Source organism: Eucyclogobius newberryi, unplaced genomic scaffold, assembly GCF_026437365.1.
Source record: "Eucyclogobius newberryi isolate DKJ021-1_F unplaced genomic scaffold, fEucNew1.0.hap1 SCAF_12, whole genome shotgun sequence".
In the NCBI taxonomy this organism is placed as follows: Eukaryota; Metazoa; Chordata; class Actinopteri; order Gobiiformes; family Gobiidae; genus Eucyclogobius; species Eucyclogobius newberryi.
In genome coordinates this window covers 25427517-25454587 of record NW_027315746.1, presented here as the reverse complement: position 1 = coordinate 25454587, position 27071 = coordinate 25427517, and the positions used below count along the sequence as shown (strand labels likewise).

At 43.2% G+C, this 27071-nt stretch overlaps 1 protein-coding gene across 1 annotated transcript in view; it reads right to left on the bottom strand.

Moving 5' to 3' along the window:
• sntg1 (syntrophin, gamma 1) overlaps positions 1–27071 on the bottom strand; it is a 67185-nt gene that overhangs the window by 24526 nt on the left and 15588 nt on the right. Inside the window, exons 9-13 of the mRNA XM_072441669.1 lie at positions 26812–26894; positions 25076–25206; positions 24050–24179; positions 1744–1782; positions 1137–1253 (exon numbers count right to left, since the gene is read on the bottom strand). Coding sequence (XP_072297770.1) covers positions 1137–1253; positions 1744–1782; positions 24050–24179; positions 25076–25206; positions 26812–26894 — 500 coding nt within the window. The remainder of the gene's footprint in view (positions 1–1136; positions 1254–1743; positions 1783–24049; positions 24180–25075; positions 25207–26811; positions 26895–27071) is intronic.

Sequence of the window (27071 nt, the reverse complement as noted above, 5' to 3'; positions counted from 1 at the left end):
ATTAAAATCCCAATTTAAGGTCTGTATTTTTAGTAGTCTGAGGTTTGAAGGTGGTTAATTTGTCATGTATGCCAAAAGTACATAATTAAATTAAAACTGATGAAAGATCATTTGGTTTAATCACAACTGTAGATGTAAATGTCCTCTATATAGACTGTATACTTTTCCCCACCCATTCGTCTTATTGGTCAGCCTCTGTTATGCTCTGATTGAGCGGATTCAACCAACCAAAGTGAAGTGTGAACTCTTAGTAGTATCACACAGCAAAAAGAAAAGCACATTTCCCTACTCCCAATTATACTCATAAAAATCATCACAACTGTGGACACATATTATGCATTATTTTGTATTATTTGTGTAATTGGCTGTTAAAATGTTCTTGAGAAGCTTTACTTTGGCATCTCATATTTTAGAACTTAAAATGATGTATGTATTGACAAGGACAGATTACTTTCTTTCAGTCAGGCTTTTCCTCATCAGGATTTGGTGTTAGCGCGGCATCTACTGGCACCAGAGGGAATTAAGATAAGATAAGCCTTTATATTTGTCCCACAATGGGGAAATTCCAAGGTTGCAACACAGAGTAGGTATAGAAGTATAATAATAAAGAACAGATAACTTATCAAAAACCTTTATTTCCCCTTTACCATGGGGAAATAAATAAATGCGAGCCAGCCCCCCAGACTAACATAAACACGCAGTTGTAATGAATGTGATTTGATGGCGGAAATGATGAAAATGGATTCAAAAACAGGACAGGACAGCTCCAGATTCCTACATTTGACGCCATAATTATGATACATCTTATGTTTCTGAGGCTCAGAGGGAGATGACCTCGTAAACAGGATTAATAAAACAAGCGTGAATGAGAATAATACAATTCCAGGTGTTTTTTTGAGGAGGGAATATTGTTATAAGGAGAGCAGGATCGCCGCTTCGCAATTCCTTAATATTTCCTAAGGTTACAAGGTTTTTTATGTGTTCATGTGTGAAAGTGTTAATGCGTCATGTGAATGTGAATCTGCTCCAAACCAATATCCCCACAGGGACAAATAAAGTCTTCTATCCGTCGATAACGTGGTTAAAGGCTCAAAAAAGTCAATTTTGCATAATACGTGTCCTTAGAATGAACTCACTGGAGGTGCCGTGAACTTGAAAAGTGAGGACCCTCTAAGAGCAAGGAACTTTGGTATGTACATCCGATCTTGTACGGAGTCTTGTTCCTTCTCATCCACCCAGCCCATATAGATGATCTGCAGACACATATACGGGTGTCATTACACATTCAGCAAAGACAGAACAAGTTAGACCAGCACAAAAGAACAAAGATCCTGCAAATGCAATTTTAGGAAAACATTGCATACTTCATCGCAGTTTCCTGGTTTGGACAGTTATTGAGGGAAAAGAGCAGTGAAAGATTGGGGACATGTTTTCTCATTCGCTTACATTTCCGTGCATAGATTGTCACGTTAACTCATTTGTGTGTTCGCAGGCAAATGAAAAGGCAATAAAAGAGAAGAGATGTTTAGCCTGACACAACTTATTACGCGATCGTTCCTCTCTGGATGGACTGAGGTGATGCAAACTCATCGACTGGCGCTGCAATAGTTGGTAATAAGAGTCTTTTTTTTCTTCTATGAAACTGACTGAGAGAGTTACATTCAACTGGGATGAGGGAAAAGAAAGTCGTATTCTGAACAAACTAAGCGGAAACTAACAGTGGGGGCTCGGGGAAGCTCCTACCTGCTGGTTGACAGGAAAGTTTCGGTTTATCTTCTTCACCTGCGGAACAAAATCAGAACTTAAACTCATGGCCCAGAATAAGGACAGAATCATGAAAGTTTTATGACTAAAGAAATGATTTACAACTCCAGCTTTATGAAAAACAACAACAAAAAACACTTTCTGAATGATTAAGTAAAATGAATGTGAAATAAAAAGGTAAAGGTAACAGAGAACATTACATTTAGGTCATTTTTTCTATAGATTATAGAGCTGGGTTGAAATTATCAATTTTCCAATTTTTAATTGATTCGCATATTAATGACCGATTATCGATTCGGACGTCCAAAGATCGATTTTATTTTTTTTTGTTTTTTTTACATTAAAATTCTTTTCTACATTTCCCTCAGTGAACTTCAATCTACCTTCAAGAAAGATAATTCAGGACTCCTGGATTATCTTTCTTGAAGGTAGATTGACCCTTAACCTTTTCATCAGTCTTCCATCAGTAACTACCAATACTTGTAAGATTTGCTGTTTAATATTGATATAATACTAGTTTTAATATGTCGCTTCTCTACACAGTCATCAAGTGAAGGAAACGGTTCAAATACATTATTCATTTTTAATAACATTAACCCTCTGATCGAATCGAAATCGGATCGAATCGGAAATCAGATCGAAATCGGTGCGAATCGGATGGGATCTGAGAAATCGGAAAAAAACGATTTTGAAACGTAAAAATCGGAATCGAATCGATTCTTGAAATTTGAATCGAAACCCAGCTCTAATAGATTATATTGAATAGAAATGACCTTGACATTACTAGGGATGTCTCTGTAACCAACCAGTGTCAATATGATCATTTGAAACATTGCTGCACAGAACGCCATTTGTCATTACCCACAAAGAGAACAACTAGCTCATTAATGTGTCTGATTGTAGGTTATGTACAGAAACATCAGCAGTTGTTAAGAAGCTTCAGGTAAAAGTCACAGAACATCGATCGAATAATAAAAGAGAGAGATGTACAGCGGTGTATGATTTACCCGTGATATACTTTTTCAACCGCGTATCTAATGTACAAAATACATCACGTATTATGTACATTAGTGGCTCAGTTGGCAGTCTTCCGCTCTGAAGGTTAGCGGTTCAAATTCTTGACATAAAAAACACATAAGCGGTCAGATCCACAGACCCAACTGTCTTGGGGCAAAATAGTTAACCCACCTCGCCCACACTGGTGTATGAATGGTTGAGTGGATCCTTGATGCTTTGAGCGTCTTGACAGTGGAAAAGTGTTGTATAAATAGTGAACATGACCATTTACCATATGGATTTTCAATTAATAGAACAGAAAATACAATGTTTTGGTATTGTTTACGTGCGAGATGTGAGAAGAAATATTATAAATATAACCTAGTTTTTGTGAGACCAGAAAAGTGTTACAATGCAGTGGATTTGTGTCCGGCACAGCTTTTCTCTCCTTTTTCTAATTTATACAAAGAACTAATCTGGCCCCTGTGGATTGGGAGCTGGACTTTCGAAAGATGGAATCAATGGGCACAAATGAAACTGCCTCGGAACATACACAATTATTCCAAGAACAATCAAGAAACTTCCTCTTGCAAACATGAAAAATCCATTTGAGATAATTGGTCACGAAGGGTCTTTCTCCCTAAAGACATTGTTGTCAGTCGGAGTGATACCAGGGCCATTTCACGACGTGTTCATTTGGTAGCTCATTATTGCCTAAACGAGGAGGAGCAAGGGGAGTGTCTGGGGAAGTCTGGGCATCACTGCTTGAGCAAAAAAACGTCGAGCAGGTGACGTTGTGAGGACTTTTCCCAATTTAAACACAAAATATTTGGTTTTAAAATGCTAATCGCTCTGGCAATGGTCCTATTTTCTCGTTATTCTGAAACCCATGAATAGGTCAAGTAACAGGCAAGATCTGTGTAGAGGTGAGCATGGTTTTTGTGGCATTTTAATAAACAAAACACATATAATTAAAGAAGCACAAGGTTGGATAACATTTGACTCAAAGCAATAACTTCTGACTAATAAACCCCCATGAGAAAAGTAATGAAAGCATCGTTGTTTACATGTGAAAATACATATTTTTCTGCTTGTGGCCCATTCTTCTACAAATGCTGCTTGTCAGGAGAAGTGATCCTGAGTCAGAAGTACTTAATCGGGAAATGATGCATGTTTGAGCCTTGGGGACAGTCGAGTGCGGCTAACCACTAGATAACATCTAATAGATATTTAAAAATGCAGACCTTTTGGGCTATAAAGCTAATTGGAGTCAAGTGCGTAATAACTCCTCTATTGAGAATAACACTGACCCAAACCACTTTAAGTTTTTTTCAAAGAGTTAAAAAGATGTCTCTAGAAATCGAATATTCTAAGCGCATTTTATTCCAAAAGTAACTGTTACAGCAGGTCCAGTATGATAAAGTATTAATTCTAGCTTGTTCTAGTTATCCTCCGAAATGGAACTGTTGAGGGACCTTCATTTAATCAGTGTATGCAAATTAGCCAATGAGACGGATTGTCATTTCCACCAGGTCTCCAGGCTGTTCCTAAAAAATCTATTTAACTCAAATGCATTGTCTCCCTGCGTATGTGAGCTAAATAGTGAGAACGCAGTGGAGCTTTAAATGAAAGTGTTCTGGCTTCGATCACAGGTATCCGTCCTTCCTAATTTAGACCAGACTCATGATGTACAACAAGGCCTCACTTAAAGAAATACCCGAGCTTAAAATCCTAGAGGCGTGGGAGTGTAGATTTGGAGGGTGAGGAGCTGCAGAGGAAGTATCTGTCATGATGCTATGATATGGAGAAGGGAGAGAAGATGTGGGCTGAAGTCGCTCACTGTGGTTATAGTCACCGGCTCAATGCAACCCACACACAACTGACAAAGTATAAGAATAAGACTAAAGGCATTATGCAGCCGCTTCCAAAATATGTTATAATAGACACTTAAGTATAAGGTTTTGGGGAATGTCCTGTCTTATTTTCAGATGTGCAGACTATTGGACTTGAGTATACAATGAATATTAACTATTTAGTAAATATCTTTGTCTTTGTCTCACTGTGGTAACAATTTAATCTCGTTGTGTGAAGACGAGGTGTCAGACTGTATAACAAACACTGCTAGCCCTGAACACGTGCGATACTTGACTTAATCATGTGCAATATCGTCATATTCATGTGCAATACTGACTTAACAATGTGCAATACTGTCATATTCATGTGCAATACTGACTTAACCATGTGCAATACTGTCATATTCATGTGCAATACTGACTTAACCATGTGCAATACCATCATATTCATGTGCAATACTGACTTAACCATGTGCAATACGTCATATTCATGTGCAATACTGACTTAACCATGTGAAATACTGTCATATTCATGTGCAATACTGACTTAACCATGTGAAATACTGTCATATTCATGTGCAATACTGACTTAACCATGTGCAATACGTCATATTCATGTGCAATACTGACTTAACCATGTGCAATACTGTCATATTCATGTGCAATACTGACTTAACCATGTGAAATACTGTCATATTCATGTGCAATACTGACTTAACCATGTGAAATACTGTCATATTCATGTGCAATACTGACTTAACCATGTGAAATACTGTCATATTCATGTGCAATACTGACTTAACCATGTGAAATACTGTCATATTCATGTGCAATACTGACTTAACCATGTGAAATACTGTCATATTCATGTGCAATACTGACTTAACCATGTGCAATACGTCATATTCATGTGCAATACTGACTTAACCATGTGCAATACTGTCATATTCATGTGCAATACTGACTTAACCATGTGAAATACTGTCATATTCATGTGCAATACTGACTTAACCATGTGAAATACTGTCATATCCATGTGCAATACTGACTTAACCATGTGAAATACTGTCATATTCATGTGCAATACTGACTTAACCATGTGAAATACTGTCATATTCATGTGCAATACTGACTTAACCATGTGCAATACCATCATATTCATGTGCAATACTGACTTAACCATGTGAAATACTGTCATATCCATGTGCAATACTGACTTAACCATGTGAAATACTGTCATATTCATGTGCAATACTGACTTAACCATGTGAAATACTGTCATATTCATGTGCAATACTGACTTAACCATGTGCAATACTGTCATATTCATGTGCAATACTGACTTAACTATGTGAAATACTGTCATATTCATGTGCAATACTGACTTAACCATGTGAAATACTGTCATATTCATGTGCAATACTGACTTAACCATGTGCAATACCGTCATATTCATGTGCAATACTGACTTAACCATGTGCAATACTGTCATATTCATGTGCAATACTGACTTAACCATGTGCAATACCGTCATATTCATGTGCAATACTGACTTAACCATGTGCAATACTGTCATATTCATGTGCAATACTGACTTAACCATGTGCAATACCGTCATATTCATGTGCAATTACTGTCATACTCACAAGCAATTAAGGCCATATTCATGTGCATACAACTGTAAATAATGTGTTATGTTTACTTACCATTAGTATTAGTATGATTTAGTCTTATGCTAGCTATTTTTACTTTACTTATTTTATTATTAATTTAATTTTTATCTTTATCTTTTTATTTTATTATTATTATTATTTTTTTCCTCCATTCCTATTAAGATATGAGAGGAGTTTTGTTAATAAGAGTTTTTTGGTTTTGTTTATAAGTTATCTGTCCTTTCCCTCTGTATCTACTGCGTTTCCCCATGTGTGGACAATAAAGGATTATATTATTTTATCTTAATTTCACCATTGAATCCAAACGCATCTCTTAGCACAGAACAGCACAACAGCGACTACACGCCAAGCGCTGTGGAACTAAAATCTTCTGTAACCGTAACAACACGGACAGGACCTACATGCCTCGTGGGATCTGCTCTTTCTTCCATCTCTATCGCCACACCACAGCGAGCTTGTTTCACTAATGTGTGTGTGCGGTGGAGACTTGTTAATCTCTCTCTCAGCGCTGTTGGTAATCTCTAATAATATAAGCCTGATTGGGGCGAATGTGCACAGATCAGGCTGTACAATGCCCTGCGTCATAATTCCCTGTGCACATAGAGAGAAATCTAGACATGAATTGTGAGAAAATAATGTAACAGTAAACCGCGCCAGACTGAACAGCTCTTTAGGACGCTAAATGGAATGCTGAGAAGGGAGAGCACGGAGGATCTGTGACACTGAGGGAGGGAAACGGAATGGAGGAGCAATGAGGGGAAACTTTAAAACACGCGACTGGACTGCGTGCACGGAGCGCGTATGTGATGGTGGACGGTCTGTGCGTACCCTCCCAAAGAATCCTGCCGGCGCCCCTGGGGACTCTGAACGCTTTTGGTCGAGATGATCGGATAAGAGAGAACAACACCCAGACAACAAAGCAGCTGTTGAAATATATTTGTTGCAACGACAGCAGTTTCCTGTTAATCGACACACAACTAAAAATCTTTTCAGTGCACAAAGCATTATACAAACTCAAGTGCATAATGTAGAAAGACGGTAAACGTGGCATAGTGACATTTTTGTGCAAAAACAAAAATGCTGACCATGAACCAGACGTATAGTTTTGGGTTTAATCTAAATAATTCAGGTATTTATTTATTTATTTATTTATTAAGAAAACAATAGTTAGACAGTCGAAACGTGGCTTATGACATCTAGTCCTCCAGCATTCACCATATAAACTCCATATAAACTCCTCGCTTTACGTCGGTTCACTTGTTCACGGGTTCAACTTTTTTGTACTCCCAGGTTCAACTTTAGTTAGTGCATTTAGGACATACATTTCCACAAAGTTTATTTTTCTACTTTGATGAATGTCCTTAATATATTTAACAACCTCTACACATTTTCACAGTCCTAATTTCAGACCAATTTGCATATAAATTGCTGTTTTTTCTGAATAAAATTAAGAGAAATATTGACTATGAGCGTAAATCTTTTTAAATACTCACAGTGTTCAGCCAGTATTAGGCCTCTATGCTTTGAAACAAACAAAGTACATATTTGGAGTACACTTTTAGGACTGCCATAACAGGTTGATTGAGAGGAGTGGGTGTTTTTCTGCCGCTGTGGACAGGTGTGACAACAACACATTCTAGCGGAAAACAAATCAATATCAGTTTAAGTGGACTCTAAATTTAGAGCCCAGTGACAATAGCAGTCATTTTGGCCCAGTTAACGGACTTATAACAATAGCGCAAACAGACAAATTGGCAGCGGCAGCAATAGAGCAATCATTTTTCAGACATAGCACAGGCATTGTTGTTGATGGCATCTGGCAGCGAGTCACAAATATACCTTTAATCAAAAAGTGACGCTTTCGTTTTATATTCCGACAATGGATGAATTGTTGTTTGGATTGGAAGTACGTTCAAAAAATTACATTTATATCCGTTCTACTATTGAAATGAAGTAGAATGCATCATTTAAACCAATTACCAACAGTATTAGACAGCTACATCAATCTTTTTTATGTACAAGGATAGAATATGCTGGGTGTACAATAGGATCCAACATGTGGCATTTTCTGACCTGGCCTTTCCCGTAAAAAAACTTCTACACATTTGGGTGTATAGAATAAAGGCCGTGGCTGGAGAGCCGCGGCGCGGTCAAATGGCCGCGCAGTTTCAGGGACCGCGGCATTTCCCTTATAGCCCGTTATAGCCTCATGGCTAACCCTAACCCTAACCTTAACTTTAACCTTAACCTTAACCTTAACCTTAACCTGAACCCTAACCTTAACCTTAACCTTAACCCTAACCCTGACCTTAACCCTAACCTTAACCTTAACCCTAACCCCAACCCTAACCCTAACCCTAACCTTAACCCTAACCCTAACCCCAACCCTAACCCTAACCTTAACCCTAACCTTAACCCTAACCCCAACCCTAACCCTAACCTTAACCCTAACCTTAACCCTAACCTTAACCTTAACCCTAACCCCAACCCTAACCCTAACCTTAACCCTAACCTTAACCCGGCGCGGTCTAAAACGGTGCTAAAACGCGGCCATATAGCGGCGCAGTTTCTGGTGCTGTAGACACTCCCTAGAATAAAACCTTATATACCTTATCTGGCCTTATTTAGTTATTATGAACGTTGTAAACACGCAGTTTGCAATATTAGCTCAAAACAAAGTCTGCTTGCAATAAATAAAGATTTTTACGCATTTTCTAAGACTCAGCGTTCAGCCAGTATTAGCCTGTGGTTACCCCGCTTGGGCTCTCAACAGAGTGAAGAGAACCAAGAAGCAGGACAAAAGTGAAACTGAACAGAGAAGGAAGGGTGTTTCTATCCCTTATGTGTCTGGCCTGTCGGAAAAACTGCAGAGAATTTTTAGACAACACAAAGTCCCTGTTTATTTTAAACCAGGAAACACTTTAAGACAAAAACTGGTTCATGATAAGGACAAGTTGCCGACTCAAAAACAGAGCAATGTAGTTTATTCGATCCAATGCAGTGAAGAAAGCTGTAAAGAACGGTACATAGGTGAGACTAAACAGCCTCTACACAAGAGGCTTTATCAGCACAGAAGAAATACAAGTTCAGGACCACAGAGCGCCGTGCATCTCCATCTTGAAGCCTCTAATCACTCGTTTGAAGACGGTGATGTGAAGGTTTTAAGCAGGGAGAAAAGATGGTTTGAAAGAGGAGTCAAGGAAGCTATTTTTGTTAAAAAAGAAAGACCTTCTTTAAACAGAAATGGAGGGCTAAGGTTTAATCTTCCTGGTATCTATAATGGTATACTGAACCCCTGGAAAGGTAAAGGACCAGGACATTCAGATGCTAATCAGGTACTCAGGGTGGTTGAGCCAGGGTCTCACAAAGACAAAGAGGATTCTAATAGCCCATTAAGATTCTGAATAGGCTAGCTCGGTAGATACAAGGGGGGAGTTTCTGTTGAAACAAACAACTCTTTCTACTTCAGGAAGGCTCCGCCCAATGGGCGGGTCTTACCACAGAACAGTATTAATATCGGAGTTCTCGATCTAAATTCTTTTATTGACAATGACTCTTGGATGAGAGTCGAAACGTCTATTTTTTTTCTAACTGAGTCCAGATGACTACAACTGAAGCTTTTTCTACTATGGAACACGCCTGGATGAATGAGGGATTACACCGACATTTTCTAAGACCACAACTTTTTTATTCTACTGGAGTAATTTGACTTCTACTTAACGGTATTCTTACATGAAAGCATTATCTGCAAGTGTTGTGGCTCATGACTCCATCTAGTGGTTAAATGTTGTTGTGTAATGGCTCCGCTAGACTACTCTCTTCTACTGGGCGCAAATATTACACAAACAAATCAGCACATCTGACCTTTTAGAGTTTAAAAGGCATAGGTTCTAAATTTAAACACTCTGTAAAGCGAGAAAAACAAGTTAATGTTACGGGTGGTTAGAACTGGACGTTGTTTTGACGGAGGAGGACGTACCCCACTAATTATCAGTTGCCAGAACTGAAGCCCTGGCTACAATGTCACGGACAAAGTAAAAATGTGTCATGAGGTAATGAAAAGGTTTAGACATGAATTGCCATGAAAATAAAGATTTATCCAGGGGTTGATGGTGGCAAATATGCAGTAAGAACAGAACTGAAAAAGAAAGGACTCTGTAGTGTCCACATACTCGTTGCCATGACAAAGCCGGTCAGCAACTGGACTCCAGATGATAGTGATGAGAATGTTGAGAAAGATTGTGAATTTACAGTAACAAAGAAGCCTCTGAGAAAAGAGAGAAAATTGATATTTGTTGAAATTTACAAGACAATAAAAATGAAAACCATTATATTTTGCAAGCACACATCCACATAAAAACCCTTTGCATGTTCTGGTAGTTTTGAGTAATATCAGAGGATTTATGACCAGGGCAACAAGGGCATCAGCGTGTAGCAGCACTGCTTCTGAAACTAACCTCATGTCGCGTTCCCCAGGAGACGTGCCCCCAGACATGACCTCTGACAGGTTGTGATCCACTACATCTTGTAATGATGTGTTTTCATCGTAGCTTTTCTCAGTTAAAAGCCTTTTCCATCCATGTTTGGGTGGGCATGCTGCTTGGCTGTGATTTTTGATGGGGACTCTCCACTTAAACCATTGCCTTCTAGCTCCCCGTGATCTTCCTGGCTTTTGGAAAAGGGATAAAAAATGTCCCCTCTGGCAATCGCTCGGGATATCTCGAGTTCAAATTGCACTTTACTCAACAGCAGTGCTTAGTTCCTTCACGTTTGAACATGATTTCTCTTTATTTAGTAAGAACAGCATGTGATCAAAGAAAAATGCACTGCCTGCCCCCAAAGTTTCACCACTTGGATTCAATTAAGCAAATATGTCTTCTTCTCCTATTGGATAATTGCTGCATGGGTGGGAAAAAAGTGGAAGGACAAATTTCAGTCTGTTTGAGAAGGTTGAAGAAGCAGAAAGTAATCTACAACAGATCTGGACCCTAGTGAGGGTCTTTGGGATGAGCTGGGGAAGACTTTGTGCAGTGGTCCCTCTCTCCATCAAATCTCGATGAAAAATAATGCAACACCGGAATGAAATGCATCTTTTGACATTGCAGAAAACTATTGAAACAATGCCAGGTGAATGCAGGCTGTAATGAAAGCTAACAGAGGTCCAACGAAATATTAGAGCGTGTTTGAGCATGTTTGACTTTTCAGAAGCCTCTTATGACGACGACACAATCAAGGCAGTTCACGTCGCCCGGATCGGCGTCACCGGGGCCCCATCCTGGAGCCAGGCCTGGGATGGGTGCTCCATGGCGAGCGCCTGGTGGCCGGGTCTTACCCCACGGGGCCCGGCCGGGCACAGCCCGAAAGAGCGACGTGGGGCCGCCCTCCCGTGGGCCCACCACCCGCAGGAGGATCCATAAGGGGCCGGTGCAGAGAGATCTGGGCGGCAGTCGACGGCAGGGGCCTCGGCGACCAGATCTCCAGACACAGAGACTAACTCTGGGGACATGGAATGTCACCTCGCTGGGGGGGAAAGAGCCTGAGCTTGTGCGGGAGGTTGAGCGATACCGACTAGATATAGTCGGCCTCACCTCCACGCACAGTTTGGGCTCTGGAACCCATCTCCTCGAGAGGGGCTGGACGCTCCACTTCTCTGGTGTTGCCCGCGGGGAGAGGCGGCGGGCTGGTGTGGGCTTGCTGATAGCCCCTCAGCTCAGCCGCCTCGTGTTGGAGTTTACCCCGGTGAACGAGAGGGTCGCGTCCCTCCGCCTTCGGGTGGGGGACAGGTCTCTCACTGTTGTGGCGGCCTACGGGCCGAACAGCAGTGCAGAGTACCCGGCCTTTCTTGGAGTCCTTGGGAGGGGTACTGGACAGTGCACCGACCGGGGACTCCGTTGTTCTACTGGGGGACTTCAACGCCCACGTGGGCAATGACAGTGACACCTGGAGGGGGGTGATCGGGAAGAACGGCTTCCCCGATCTGAACCCGAGCGGTGTTCAGTTATTGGACTTCTGTGCTAGCCACGGATTGTCCATAACGAACACCATGTTCAAGCACAAGGGTGTCCATCAGTGCACGTGGCACCAGGACACCCTAGGCCGGAGGTCAATGATCGACTTAGTTGTCGTGTCATCAGACCTCCGGCCGCGTGTCTTGGACACTCGGGTGAAGAGAGGGGCAGAGTTGTCAACCGATCACCACCTGGTGGTGAGTTGGATCCGCTGGCGGAGGAGGAAGCCGGACAGACTTGGCAGACCCAAGCGCATTGTGAGGGTCTGTTGGGAACGTCTAGTGGAGCCCTCTGTCAGTAGGGTATTCAACTCGCACCTCCGGGAGAGCTTCTCCCATGTCCCGGGGGAGGCTGGGGACATTGAGTCCGAGTGGACCATGTTCTCCGCCTCCATTGTTGATGCGGCTGCTCGGAGCTGTGGTCGCAAGGTCTCCGGTGCCTGTCGTGGCGGCAACCCCCGAACCCGGTGGTGGACACCGGAAGTAAGGGATGCCGTCAGACTAAAGAAGGAGGCCTATCAGGCCACTCTGGCTTGTAGGTCTCCGGAGGTCATCGACGGGTATCGGCAGGCCAAGCGAGCCGCGGCTCGTGCTGTCGCAGAGGCAAAAACCCGGGCCTGGGAGGAGTTCGGGGAGGCCATGGAGGAGGACTATCGGTCGGCACCAAAGAAATTCTGGCAAACCGTCCGGCGCCTCAGGAAGGGGAAGCAGTGTCTCACAAACACCGTTTACGGTGCGGGTGGAGGCCTGCTGACCTCGACTGGGGATGTCGTCGGACGGTGGAAGGAATACTTTGAGGATCTCCTTAATCCCTCAGTCACGTCTTCTGAAGAGGAAGTAGAGACCGGGGACTCGGAGGCTGGCTCATCCATCACCCAAGCTGAAGTCACTGAGGTTGTCCGCAAACTCCTCGGTGGCAGGGCTCCGGGGGTGGATGAGATCCGCCCTGAGTACCTAAAGTATCTGGATGTTGTAGGACTGTCTTGGTTGACACGTCTCTGCAACATCGCGTGGCGTTCGGGGACCGTGCCTCTGGACTGGCAGACCGGGGTGGTGGTCCCTCTGTTCAAGAAGGGGGACCGGAGGGTGTGTTCCAACTACAGAGGGATCACACTCCTCAGCCTCCCAGGTAAGGTCTATTCCAAGGTACTGGAGAGGAGAATCCGACCGATAGTCGAACCTCGGATTCAGGAGGAGCAGAGTGGTTTTCGTCCCGGTCGTGGAACACTGGACCAGCTCTATACCCTCCATCGGGTGCTCGAGGGTTCATGGGAGTTTGCCCAACCAGTCCACATATGCTTTGTGGATCTGGAGAAGGCTTTTGACCGTGTCCCTCGGGGTGTCCTTTGGGGGGTGCTCCGGGAGTACGGGGTCCGGGGCCCTTTGCTCAGGGCTGTCCGGTCCCTGTATGACCGGAGCAGGAGCTGTGTTTGCATTGCCGGCAGTAAGTCAGACCTGTTCCCAGTGCATGTTGGACTCCGCCAGGGCTGCCCTGTGTCACCGGTTTCTGTTCATAATTTTTATGGACAGAATTTCTAGGCGCAGTCAGGGGTCGGAGGGGGTCCGGTTTGGGGACCACAGGATCTCATCTCTGCTGTTTGCAGACGATGTTGTCCTGATGGCTCCATCAAACCCGGACCTGCAACATGCACTGGGACGGTTTGCAGCCGAGTGTGAAGCGGCTGGGATGAGAATCAGCACCTCCAAATCCGAGGCCATGGTTCTCGACCGGAAAAAGGTGGCTTGCCCTCTCCAGGTGGGTGGGGTGTCCTTGCCCCAAGTGGAGGAGTTCAAGTATCTCGGGGTCTTGTTCACGAGTGAGGGAAGGATGGAGCGTGAGATCGACAGGCGGATCGGCGCAGCGGCTGCAGTGATGCAGTCGCTGCATCGGACTGTTGTGGTAAAGAGGGAGCTGAGCCGAAAGGCAAAGCTCTCTATTTACCGGTCGGTCTACGTTCCTACCCTCACCTATGGTCATGAGCTTTGGGTAGTGACCGAAAGAACAAGATCGCGGATACAAGCGGTCGAAATGAGTTTCCTCCGCCGGGTGGCTGGGCGCTCCCTTAGAGATAAGGTGAGGAGCTCGGCCACACGGGGGGAGCTCGGAGTAGAGCCGCTGCTCCTCCACGTCGAGAGGAGCCAGCTGAGGTGGCTCGGGCATCTGTTCCGGATGCCTCCTGGGCGCCTCCCTCGGGAGGTGTTTCAGGCATGTCCCACCGGGAAGAGGCCCCGGGGAAGACCCAGGACACGCTGGAGAGACTATGTCTCTCGGCTGGCCTGGGAACGCCTCGGGATCCCCCCGGAGGAGTTAGAGGAAGTGTCTGGGGAGAAGGAAGTCTGGGAGTCCCTGCTCAGACTGCTGCCCCCGCGACCCGGCCCCGGATAAAGCGGCAGAAGATGGATGGATGGATGGATGGATGTTTGACTTTTTTTCCCGTAGAGGCAGTGAATGTCAAAGGTGGAACTGGAACCGCAGCTAATCCACTCCCACTTCATTGCTTGACGGCAGTGAATAAGTCGACTCTTGCCTTTGAATTCATCTTCAGCTTGTGCTATAATGAACTGGTCGTATTCAGCACTTGCAGCCTCATGCCCAAAAATATCTGGGACAGGCTCCAGCCCAGTGACCCATAAAGCACAGAAGGAGTCAGATTAATATTTTAAGCATTACTGGATATTACATGGCAGAAAACATGAGTGGTCAAAGAATTACCAGCTTCAATCTCGACACTGCAGATGTATGTATAAGGGAATTTTAGAACATTTTGGCATTAACTAAATTAAAAATTAGGAATAGCACTTTGAGATGATCCCACTATCACTTTTGATCACTTTTGACAAGTGAATATGATTTTGAAGACTTGCTTTGAAAATAAAATCCATCTTGTACTCTTGGAGAAGAACAGTCAATGAATCACAGCATGGAAATTGCACCAACAAATGCTCCACTACAAGCCCTCAGAATATTATTAAGTGCAGGAGTGGATAATGTGGAGCTTGTTGAAGGTACTGAAGTGGAAATATCTGGCTCAAAGTGTAAAAAACTCATGCGGTTACAAGCAGAAATCTATAAACACAAAAATATACGGCTTAACTGGCATTATCTCACAACAAATGCAACAACATGAATGGGAACATCTTGCACCAAATGCAATGCAAACTCTGCAAATGATCTAGACAGACAAGTACTTTGCAAAACAGCTACACACAAAATGAAAAAGCTCCAGGGAACTAAATCAGAAAATCGTCTTGGAGAGCGGGAGGGAAAACCATACCTAAATAAAATAAGATGATTCATTGCTGACTCACTCTTCGCCTCATTTGTTTATAGATTTGATCACTAGGAGACAGTCTGAGCAGTCCAGCCTACATATCGTGCCCCCAGCACATTTAATAACAGAAATTAGGTTGCTTAGGGACAGTTATATTATTGCTACTGCTACCAGCCAACTTTTATGAGCATTTTCACTTAAACTTTAAGAGAAAGCATTCTTTACATATGGGTATAGTTTTATGAGCGTGAAAGACACATCTTGTAATAAATTGAGCACAGACGCAATAATGTAACTTTTGGGTTGCATTTGCTACAAATTATGAGAATGATTTGCTGTACTGTGAATGAAAAAACAAATATGTACAGTATTTATGTTTACGTACTGTGGGTGTTTGAAGTGGAGGAAAAGGATGTTCTTCTTGTGGCTCAGAGAATAGACTTTAAAGCAGCTCTGCTTGTGTACAAGTTTCTCCATGGCCTAGCACCAAAGTACATCTCAGACATGTTAGTGCCATATGAACCATCTCGGACTCTGAGGACCTCAGGGACCGGCCTCCTGCTGGTGCCAGAGTCAGGACTAAACATGGACCGGCCTCCTGCTGGTGCCAGAGTCAGGACTAAACATGGACCGGCCTCCTGCTGGTGCCAGAGTCAGGACTAAACATGGACTGGCCTCCTGCTGGTGCCAGAGTCAGGACTAAACATGGACTGGCCTCCTGCTGGTGCCAGAGTCAGGACTAAACATGGACTGGCCTCCTGCTGGTGGGGGGGCTGAGAGGAGCAGAGAGGAGCAGAGAGGAGCTGAGAGGAGCTGAGAGGAGCTGAAGGAGCTGAGAGGAGCTGAGAGGAGCAGAGAGGAGCTGAGAGGAGCAGAGAGGAGCTGAGAGGAGCAGAGATGAGCTGAGAGGAGCTGAAGGAGCTGAGAGGAGCAGAGAGGAGCTGAGAGGAGCAGAGGGAGCTGAGAGGAGCAGAGAGGAGCAGAGAGGAGCAGAGAGGAGCTGAGAGGAGCTGAGAGGAGCTGAGAGGAGCAGAGAGGAGCTGAGAGGAGCAGAGAGGAGCTGAGAGGAGCAGAGAGGAGCTGAGAGGAGCAGAGAGGAGCAGAGAGGAGCTGAGAGGAGCTGAGAGGAGCAGAGAGGAGCAGAGGGAGCTGAAGGAGCTGAAGGAGCTGAAGGAGCTGAGAGGAGCTGAAGGAGCTGAGAGGAGCAGAGAGGAGCTGAGAGGAGCAGAGGGAGCTGAGAGGAGCAGAGAGGAGCAGAGAGGAGCTGAGAGGAGCTGAGAGGAGCAGAGAGGAGCAGAGGGAGCTGAAGGAGCTGAAGGAGCTGAAGGAGCTGAGAGGAGCAGAGAGGAGCTGAGAGGAGCAGAGGGAGCTGAGAGGAGCTGAGAGGAGCAGAGAGGAGCAGAGAGGAGCTGAAGGAGCTGAGAGGAGCAGAGAGGAGCCGAGAGGAGAAGAGAGGAGCTGAGAGGAGCTGAAGGAGCTGAGAGGAGCAGAGAGGAGCCGAGAGGAGAAGAGAGGAGCTGAGAGGAGCAGAGAGGAGCTGAGAGGAGCTGAGAAGAGCTGAGAGGAGCTGACGGAGCTGAGAGGAGCTGAAGGAGCTGAGAAGAGCTGAGAGAAGCCGAGAGGAGCAGAGAGGAGCTGAGAGGAGCAGAGAGGAGCTGAGGGAGCAGAGAGGAGCAGAGAGGAGCTGAGAGGAGCAGACAGGAGCTGAGAGGAGCTGAGAGGAGCAGAGAGGAGCTGAAGGAGCTGAGAGGAGCTGAAGGAGCTGAGAGGAGCTGAGAGGAGCAGAGGGAGCTGAAGGAGCTGAAGGAGCTGAGAGGAGCTGAAGGAGCTGAGAGGAGCAGAGAGGAGCTGAGAGCAGCAGAGGGAGCTGAGAGGAGCAGAGAGGAGCAGAGAGGAGCAGAGAGGAGCTGAGAGGAGCTGAGAGGAGCTGAGAGGAGCAGAGAGGAGCTGAGAGGAGCAGAGAGGACCTGAGAGGAGCAGAGAGGAGCTGAGAGGAGCAGAGAGGAGCTGAGAGGAGCAGAGGGAGCTGAAGGAGCTGAAGGAGCTGAGAGGAGCTGAAGGTGCTGAGAGGAGCAGAGAGGAGCTGAGAGGAGCAGAGGGAGCTGAGAGGAGCAGAGAGGAGCAGAGAGGAGCAGAGGGAGCTGAAGGAGCTGAGAGGAGCTGAAGGAGCTGAGAGGAGCAGAGAGGAGCTGAGAGGAGCAGAGGGAGCTGAGAGGAGCTGAGAGGAGCAGAGAGGAGCAGAGAGGAGCTGAAGGAGCTGAGAGGAGCAGAGAGGAGCCGAGAGGAGAAGAGAGGAGCTGAGAGGAGCTGAAGGAGCTGAGAGGAGCAGAGAGGAGCCGAGAGGAGAAGAGAGGAGCTGAGAGGAGCAGAGAGGAGCTGAGAGGAGCTGAGAAGAGCTGAGAGGAGCTGACGGAGCTGAGAGGAGCTGAAGGAGCTGAGAAGAGCTGAGAGGAGCCGAGAGGAGCAGAGAGGAGCTGAGAGGAGCAGAGAGGAGCTGAGGGAGCAGAGAGGAGCAGAGAGGAGCTGAGAGGAGCAGACAGGAGCTGAAGGAGCTGAGAGGAGCTGAGAGGAGCAGAGAGGAGCTGAAGGAGCTGAGAGGAGCTGAAGGAGCTGAGAGGAGCTGAGAGGAGCTGAGAGGAGCAGCGAGGAGCTGAGAGGAGCTGAAGGAGCTGAAGGGAGCTGAAGGAGCTGAGAGGAGCTGAAGGAGCTGAGAGGAGATGAGGGAGCTGAGAGGAGCAGAGAGGAGCTGAGAGGAGCAGAGAGGAGCTGAGAGGAGCAGAGAGGAACAGAGAGGAGCTGAGAGGAGCAGAGAGGAGCTGAGAGGAGCAGAGAGGAACAGAGAAGAGCAGAGAGGAGCTGAGAGGAGCAGAGGGAGCTGAGAGGAGCAGAGAGGAGCTGAAGGAGCTGAGAGGAGCAGAGGGAGCTGAGAGAGGAGCAGAGAGGAGCTGAGAGGAGCTGAGAGGAGCAGAGAGGAGCAGAGGGAGCTGAGAGGAGCAGAGAGGAGCTGAAGGAGCTGAGAGGAGCTGAGAGGAGCTGAAGGAGCTGAGAGGAGCTGAGAGGAACTGAGGGAGCTGAAGGAGCTGAGAGGAGCTGAAGGAGCTGAGAGGAGCTGAGAGGAGCAGAGGGAGCTGAGAGGAGCAGAGAGGAGCTGAAGGAGCTGAGAGGAGCAGAGAGGAGCTGAAGGAGCTGAGAGGAGCTGAGAGGAGCTGAAGGAGCTGAGAGGAGCTGAGAGGAGCTGAGGGAGCTGAAGGAGCTGAGGGAGCTGAAGGAGCTGAAGGAGCTGAAGGAGCTGAGAGGAGCTGAAGGAGCAGATGGAGCTGAGAGGAACAGAGGGAGGTGAGGCATTTATTGTACTAAACGATCATTGTTAATGTTATTTCAGTTTTATTTTAACGTTTATACAGTAAAAATACAATCTTTGTTATTTTATGTTGATCAGTCATGTTCTCTCGGGGAGGCATGGACACAGTTTTGTGCCCTGAGGGGGATGCACCAGAAAAAGTTGGAGAAACACTGGTCTAAGACATGACATATCCAAAACTAAAGACAAACTGACTTTATTTTTCAAAATAAATGTTTCTTTATTCAATTGCTTAAACAATATGTGTCAAACTGCAGTTCTTCCAGCTGAGTTATGTGTTCAGGCAGTTAGTTCTGTCCTCTATTTACCATCTGCTCTCGACTAAAATCAGCAGCACATTGTGATTTGTCTTCTTTTTTACATACAGTATACTGGCCAAACATCAATATTCTATTTAAAAGTCAGTGTGGCGTACAGTGTTCTATTGATGTGCATTCTGCATTCTAAACCTGAAAACTTGACAATGAAAATGAAATTAAATAAAATTGCCACCCAAGGCCTTCCTGCGCAAGAAAACCTCTAGCTATCTGTTCTGAATTTACAAATCCAATATACCAACCTTATTAGCAGTTCCTTTTTGCTACCTCATTAATCCTCCCATTTTGTTCTTTTTAAATCTGACTTTGGAAACGTCATGGGAATTCACTGGTGCTTTTTCTTTGTTGCCGTTTATAGTTGCGGTGGGAGTTCGCATTGTACAGTATTAACAATTAGCCAGTGCGGCACTTCAATTGTCCCTTAAGGATTTGAAGGTGCAGTAAACAGTGGAGTAAATAAAACCGTAAGCCCTCATAACTTGCAGTAATTAAAAGTACAAGTGGATGTAGGTTGCAATCAAGCTTTGTGGAGCGAAAATGTCTAATGGTTTAAAATGTAAAATGTATTTAAACTCTTCTGACCATTCATTGATGGGATAGTTGCAAAGATGGAGGCCACAAAAGATAGAGGGATAGAAAACGTCATTAGGTTAAGTAAGGTACACTCAATTGTCCCCATAGGGCAGTTTGTCCTCTACATTTCATACCCCTGGGGCAACCTGCTAGGAGCAGTAACATTGGCACGAGGCTGTTGTGAACCTGATGGAAAGCTGAGAACGGCAGCTGAAGCAAATATTCTTCTGAAATAAATAGTTTCCCCATCAGACATTGTTCGCAGGAGGTACACACCCTGCTTACACTATTTATGTCGAAGGAATGCATTCAAAATATAGTACATTTTTGGGTAATTTTCCAAAATCCAATAGTCTTGAACTCACAACTGGTGTAAAACAACCATATTTACATAGGGCTGTACTCAAAATATTGATACAGTGATATATCGGTGGGGATTTGTTGCCAGTATGTTACAACAGAAATGTGTTGTAATTGTATGAATTATAAATGTATTATCCTGCTGACTTCTGCATTAAGGCTGAATCTGCTGAAATGAGAATGTATCATATTATACTAATATTAAGAACATTGTGAACAATTCCAATGTATTTCATTATCCTACAAAATCAAATGTTTGACACCAGTTTTAAGGGATATCGGTGAATCAGGGCACAAATCGTACAAGACAAAAACACGTACCGTAGTTGTTTTGTACTCGGGATACATACTGTATCACATTATGGTTTTGTATCGCGAGGTGAATGTTCTAAATCAGGAACATTTATTTCACAGTTTTATGTGTTTTCTTCTGCCTGAGGCAGGGTACAGCCTGAGTTTTGGCCAGTTAGTGACAGAGTTGACGCCTGGTGACACAGACTGACAACCACTCTAGAATTCTTATTAAACCAATATAGATCCACCTATTCTCTTTTACCTGCATATCTTTGAATTGGAAGCCAACCACTTTTGCATCTTTTGACTCATCTCTCACAATTTCACACTTACTATTTTGCTCGTAACATACAATACATTTTAAGCCATTGCTTAACGTGCGGTTGTCAACGCTTATAATTTCTCCATTTCTTGGCTCCGACGACCAGTTTTCCTTCTTTGATGTGGGATTATTGGACTAAGCCTTGACAAATAATGTAGTTACAATAACCGCAATAACTCACAGATTTACAATACTTATAAAACCCTCTGTAAAATACTTCCCACATGAAAACGCTCTTAAACCTACGCCAACTAATAATCACAATTTATGGGTGAGCTTTTGGCCGTGTCCCTGGCCTTCAAACGGCGTGACTAACCCCCGTTAGCATACACATTACCCGGTGCTAAATGCCACTGACAGGAAAGTGCTTTGAATCGCAGAGACTATCGGCATCGGTTTTAGCACGTCTCGCTCCACTCCAATTAACCACCATTCTATTATTCCCCAGACACTTTCACACACACAAAGCTCGCCTCAATGCACACAACGTGATTACGGACCCCACTTTGACCCCTCATCCTTCTTCACTATGCGAGTCGTGTACACGTATCCTGCACAAGTGATCGACATGTGTAGAATTATCCTAAACACGGGAGAAAAAACCCACCAATGCGTGCTGGCGAAAGTGTCAACGTTGTCAAGTACAATATGGCGTTGTGCATCTGACGGCGCTCGTTAGCCGTATGCGCGTCCCACTTCCAAGCAGAGTGCGGTCAACCAAGCGGAAACTCACTTCTCGAGGTGTGGAACTCGAGAATATTTGCGCCATTATAGCGCTGGTTATTGGTTGCTTTTGTTTTTCGCCGCCCGGTTTCATTGCTATATAATTCATTATGATGAATAGTAGCTACAGTATAATGCAATGGCTGAAAGTGGCACAGAATAACCTTAGGCTTCGAGACGCCAGTGTGTGTGAGCGGTGTAAGAAGTCATTAGCGTGTCTCACTAATGCTGTGAAAATACCCGAGAGGCTGTTAGACGAAGCACGAATTGAAAAATGTTGACATTAAGGCTCAAACCGCTGTCTTATTGGTTTGTATAACGGCAGTAAAGGTGCAGACGTATAGGAGAGGAGGTGTAACGTCCCCCTGTGCGGATGTGGAGCTAAAAGAGTTAATGTTAAGAGAAGCCAAGACGGTTGCCGACATACAGTAAATGCAAAGGTTATAATTTGTTTCGGATGAAGAGATAATTATATGCTGTTACTATCTGAAGTTGCCAGGCTTGAAACAATTGGAAATGAATTGTAGGAATGAAGGAGGGTTCAGTTTTTGAAAAGACTGAACGTGGAAGCAAGCCAGACGCAAAACTTTATGTACTCCTTCCTCTAAAAATCTTAATGAGATGACAAAGTAGTAAAAATGCATATTAGGAGAACGGGGGGAGTGAATAAATAGTAATAAATTCGATTAACAAGTAGATAAAAGATAAACAAAATGCAATTACCTGGCTATAAATTCATGGTAATGGAAAGCCTCTTGCCATAGTTGTGTATTAGCAGAGGGACAAGCTTCACACAGTTGTTTGGCGGTGAAGCTGCCACTAATTACTGACCCGTGTTTTCTGAGACAGTGTGATCTGACCATTTTTAGTCACAACTTGAATCATTGAAACAGAATGTGTGAAGCTATAACTGTACGTGCCCTGTTATCTTAAACAACAATAACACGGCTTCATTAGTGGCACATACGTCTGTCTACTGCCCTAATAGCATCTTCACAGTTTTAACTGAGGCTGAACGGCAGCAGTGACTTAGGGAGAATAGTGTTTCATCCTTTATCTGTCGCGGACGGAGATCTACAGTATGTCATAAGGACTCATTACCGGTAATTAATTAGTTTCCTTGGTTGTCTTGCACATAGAAAATATAGCGCCAGGAAACTGCTCCTGGCAATGTTATCTTCTATGAAATGATAATAAATATATATGTGAATTCTTTGAAAAATGGACAGAATTTGGGGCTTTATATTTCCTCTGAAATTGTGAAAGCAAAAGCCGCATCATGTGGGTCGAATTGACTTGCAGAACCTTCACCTTGAAATTTTACTTTCTTTTTTTAACTTTCTACTTTTCTAGCCACTCAGATCACAGAGAACATCCATTAAAAACAATGGGAACATGTTTAATCACCATAATGTTCACGTGAATAATGACATGATTATCGTTACACTAGATGAGATAAGTGGCTGTTTCTGTTTCCTATTGTTGCACAGAAGTGCCTGGTTTCACCGACAAACTTGTACTTTGACATAGTGAAAGGAGAACATTTTTCTACATGACATTTATTTTATATCATGTTTCTAGCTGCAAAAAACATCTATTAAAAGTTACACGCTGAGTTACATGATAGGAACTCATTTATAGTAATGGTGTCCTAGTGGATTTCTTTGGCTTTAGCTGATAAATACATATTTTACACTGTATTTGATGATGCCCTGTGAATACATATCAGACATTGTATATTCAGTCACCAAAACTGAGTTTGTTTGGTGATGAGGGAGAAGTTTTGCCTTGATCTGCAGAGATGGAGAGAAAAAGGCTGAGGTGCAGAGTCATTCAGGATATTTGAACAAAGCACTGAACTGCTCAAAGTGTCTTCTCCCAGTCCCAGACAGTGAGCAGAGATCTTTATCTCCAGGAGGTGCAGTTGATGAAGTTTTGGAGCATTTGATGTCCATGGCTTTATTCCAGCAGTCACTCTTCGTCCTTATGTATCTCACCACAATAAAGCTTATCATAGCGCTCATGTAGTACACTTAAATATTTTATACATCATTCATTTGAAATGAAAGTGAAGGCTTAAATATTTTCTTTGGAGAAAATTATATTTCACTGCAGCACCTCTGGCAGTCCTGTGGTTGCTTTTTTTCACAATGTATGGCAATGAATGCACAATATGTCCATGAACAATACAATTATTCCTCTGAGAGTTCTGTGTGAATGGAGCCTTCATGTGATGTGCCTCAAGTGTCTCTACAGTTAGAAAATCACTACTTCAATACAGCCATTTACAATGACAAAAAAGCATATCCATGTTTCATATGTCACATTTCCGAAAATGTTATACCTCTGTAAATGCTGGCCCTAACCTCATGAAGAAAACAGTCTAACATCTCCTCTGTGGACGCAATGTACTTAAGCTTAAATATCAACCATAGACTATTCTGAATTAACGGCCCATAAATCTACAAAGCAAATGCACACACACATGGATGTACGCAGCAGAAGTCAGGTGTGAGTGTGATGTCCAAACTCACATTGTGCTTGGTGAGGTTGGAGATGTTGCCGGCGATGGCCTGGAGCCAGTCTAAGCAGTCGTCTGCGGTTTGGAACTGGATGACGCCGCTGCACACCCCGTCCACTGCTATGACCTGGAAGGCATTTTTCCTGAGAACAACAACAAAAATCAAAGATACAGACTGCATTTAGCCACAAGAGCTTTTGAAGGTTTTTATAGAGAAGAATCGCTCCCAGGACAGGCAAACACTTGCTTACTGTGCCATCTTTTCAAACGCTGTTTTACTGTCTTGTGTAGGGTCAAACCACATTTCCATATAAAAAGACTAATATTGTATTCTCAAACTTTTAAAACTTTTCTTTTCCTCTGAGGCATGGCTGTTTTTAAAAGATTAAAAGATGAACCCGAACAAGCAGAAAAACAGCTTCTTTTGTAATACCCAAAATACAGCGTTTAGTTGAAAGTACCAGTGGTTCAAAAGCGCACGTGATGCTTCAAGATGCAGTTTTTACATGTACTTTGTTATTTAAAAATGGTACAATTTTTACAGTTTTCCACATTAACAAAATGAAAAGAAGATAAGATTTGAGTCAATGTAACATCACTATAAAGTTATCCACAAACCTATTGTCAGTATCATATTCAAGTGTAGAGTCTATTGATTCCAATCATTGTTAATTGATAATTAAAACATAAAAAAATAAAACCAGTTTTGCCATTCAACTGCTACAATCAAAATGTGCTATTTGGAACATTTCCTATTCCTTCTGACACGGGTTTACTGAAAGAAATACACATGGAGAGCTCATAATTGCTCATTTGTGACAGTAGCATGGGTTTCAAAATGATGAGAAATTAAAACCATTGCCAAAGCGATTAACCATTTAAAACTACATATTATATCTTCTGAATGGGAGATACAATAGGGAATCTGAAAGCCATGAACTAAAAAATAAATACAAATTTGAATCCACTAAAAAGGTCTCCACCAGTTTCCCTCCGCTCTCCTTGTGACGGCTGAACTGTCCCAGGCTGCAGCGCTCACCTGCAGACGTCCGAGCCCGGCATGTACTGGGACAGGCGGGAGTGCAGCAGTGGGATGAGGCGCAGGTCCACCCATCTCTTCTCCCAGCGCAGGCCGGGGGACGTGGGCCACGACGAGCAAGACAGCGTGTCCTGCAAGAGTCAACAAGAGCTCTTTACAAAGCCTGTTCGGGGCCGAGGTTCAGTCTCTGTAGCTGGTGGAGTCATGTCTAACAAGCAAATTGATAAAGAATAGGTGGAACTATTTGAGAATAAATGTTTTCAGTAGATATTGACGTTCAATAAATTATTTTTTTGGTGTATTAAGGTTAAAATATCAGTGGAATAAAATTATAGTTTATTGCAATATTTTGATCTTTTTTTTGCTTTGATGTTTTTCTTTTGCAACAGAACATTGAGAATATTAATATGACTCTACAATGTTTCTCTATTTTCTAAACATGTTTTTGTGACTACCAATTACTATATTAGTGCTGTATGAAATTGTATAATGCATTTCTAAGTCATTTATAAATACCAGAATTGCATGCATCCAATAATAGGTCACGACTCTTTGTACTCATTAACATTTTTTGATTGCGGGACAAATTCTTCCATGTTGATGACGACATGCCAATTTGTAATATTCATAGATCAAGATATGCAGCTCTTTACTAATTATGAAGTAATTAGTTGTACTGGGAATTACAAGAGGGATTCAGAACATGGAAACAGCAGCGTTACGAGCTTAAGCATAATATACTCTCGATATACTAACAATTGATTAGGCTAAGAATGAAAACATGAACAACTTTTTTGATTTATGAACAATCGCTAAGATTTTTTCACGCCTCTTGGGTAGTTTTGTCAATATTTGATTTTGTGTTTGCACTAAAGCAACTGTTTTTCACTCACAGTTATTTGTTGAGCTGTATTATAATTACAATGAAAAATGTATTTGAATGTAAAGTAAGGCTGTATCAAACAACTAGACAGTGCAAAAGGTGGGAGATATTTATGTATAAAACTGATAATATTGTAATTGCTAAAAACATTTGAATATCGAGCATAACGTTTATGATAAGAACTATTGAAATGGGTGCAGTTTAAGAACTAACTTTATCTCTTTGCCACGTCATTTTTGTCACTTTTCCGATTAGTCGACTTGTCAAACTATTATTTCTATTGTAACACATAATCAACCAAAATAAAGATTGAAATGTGGTGTAGAATTGAAATTTTTAAATTGTTAATTCTGTTTTGACATTTTCATTTACTGTTAATAATACTATATAACAAATGACATATATAATACGTCTTTGTTATAAAAAGGGCTTTTCCTATGTGAGTCTATAAAGTACAGATATTGATGATGTAAATATGATAATCCTTTATAGTTGACTAGTCAGTTAATCGAATTATTCTTGTACGCTTAAAGGTACATATCATACTGTTAACTATGTCATGTAATGTATTATATCAACTTCAGTAAGATGGAACTATTTTTTGGGCTAAATATTTATTGTGTGTATGTGTTATGCATTGTAATTTTTTTATTGCGTTAACATTCTGCTCCTTATTTATTTATTACAGCTCATGATTTTGACAATATAGTTAATTTGGAATAGGGTTTACTTGGACTTTGGGGTTATTCTGTCTGTACAGTTTCTATATTCATCGTGATATTTAATGGAACAACATATCGCACATTCATGTTTGTTATTTTGGCAGGCCTGGATTTTTTTTAAAAGTGCAAACCGTGTTGTTGGGATGGTAGTTCAGGTGCAGGCCGCTGTCACACAGAGGAGAGGAGGTTCCACTGCTCTGGTCACTGGGAATACCTGGAAGAACAAACAGGAAACCCATTCATGTTGGCCTCACCCCCGGACCTCAATATCCTAACGTCCCCCACATCTCTCCATCTGTGGCCTCGGCAACAACACTGGCCACAATGACTTGAGTATTCTTTATTTCCACGCAAAAACACGTTCTATCTTTCTGCTCCAAATTAAGAGACA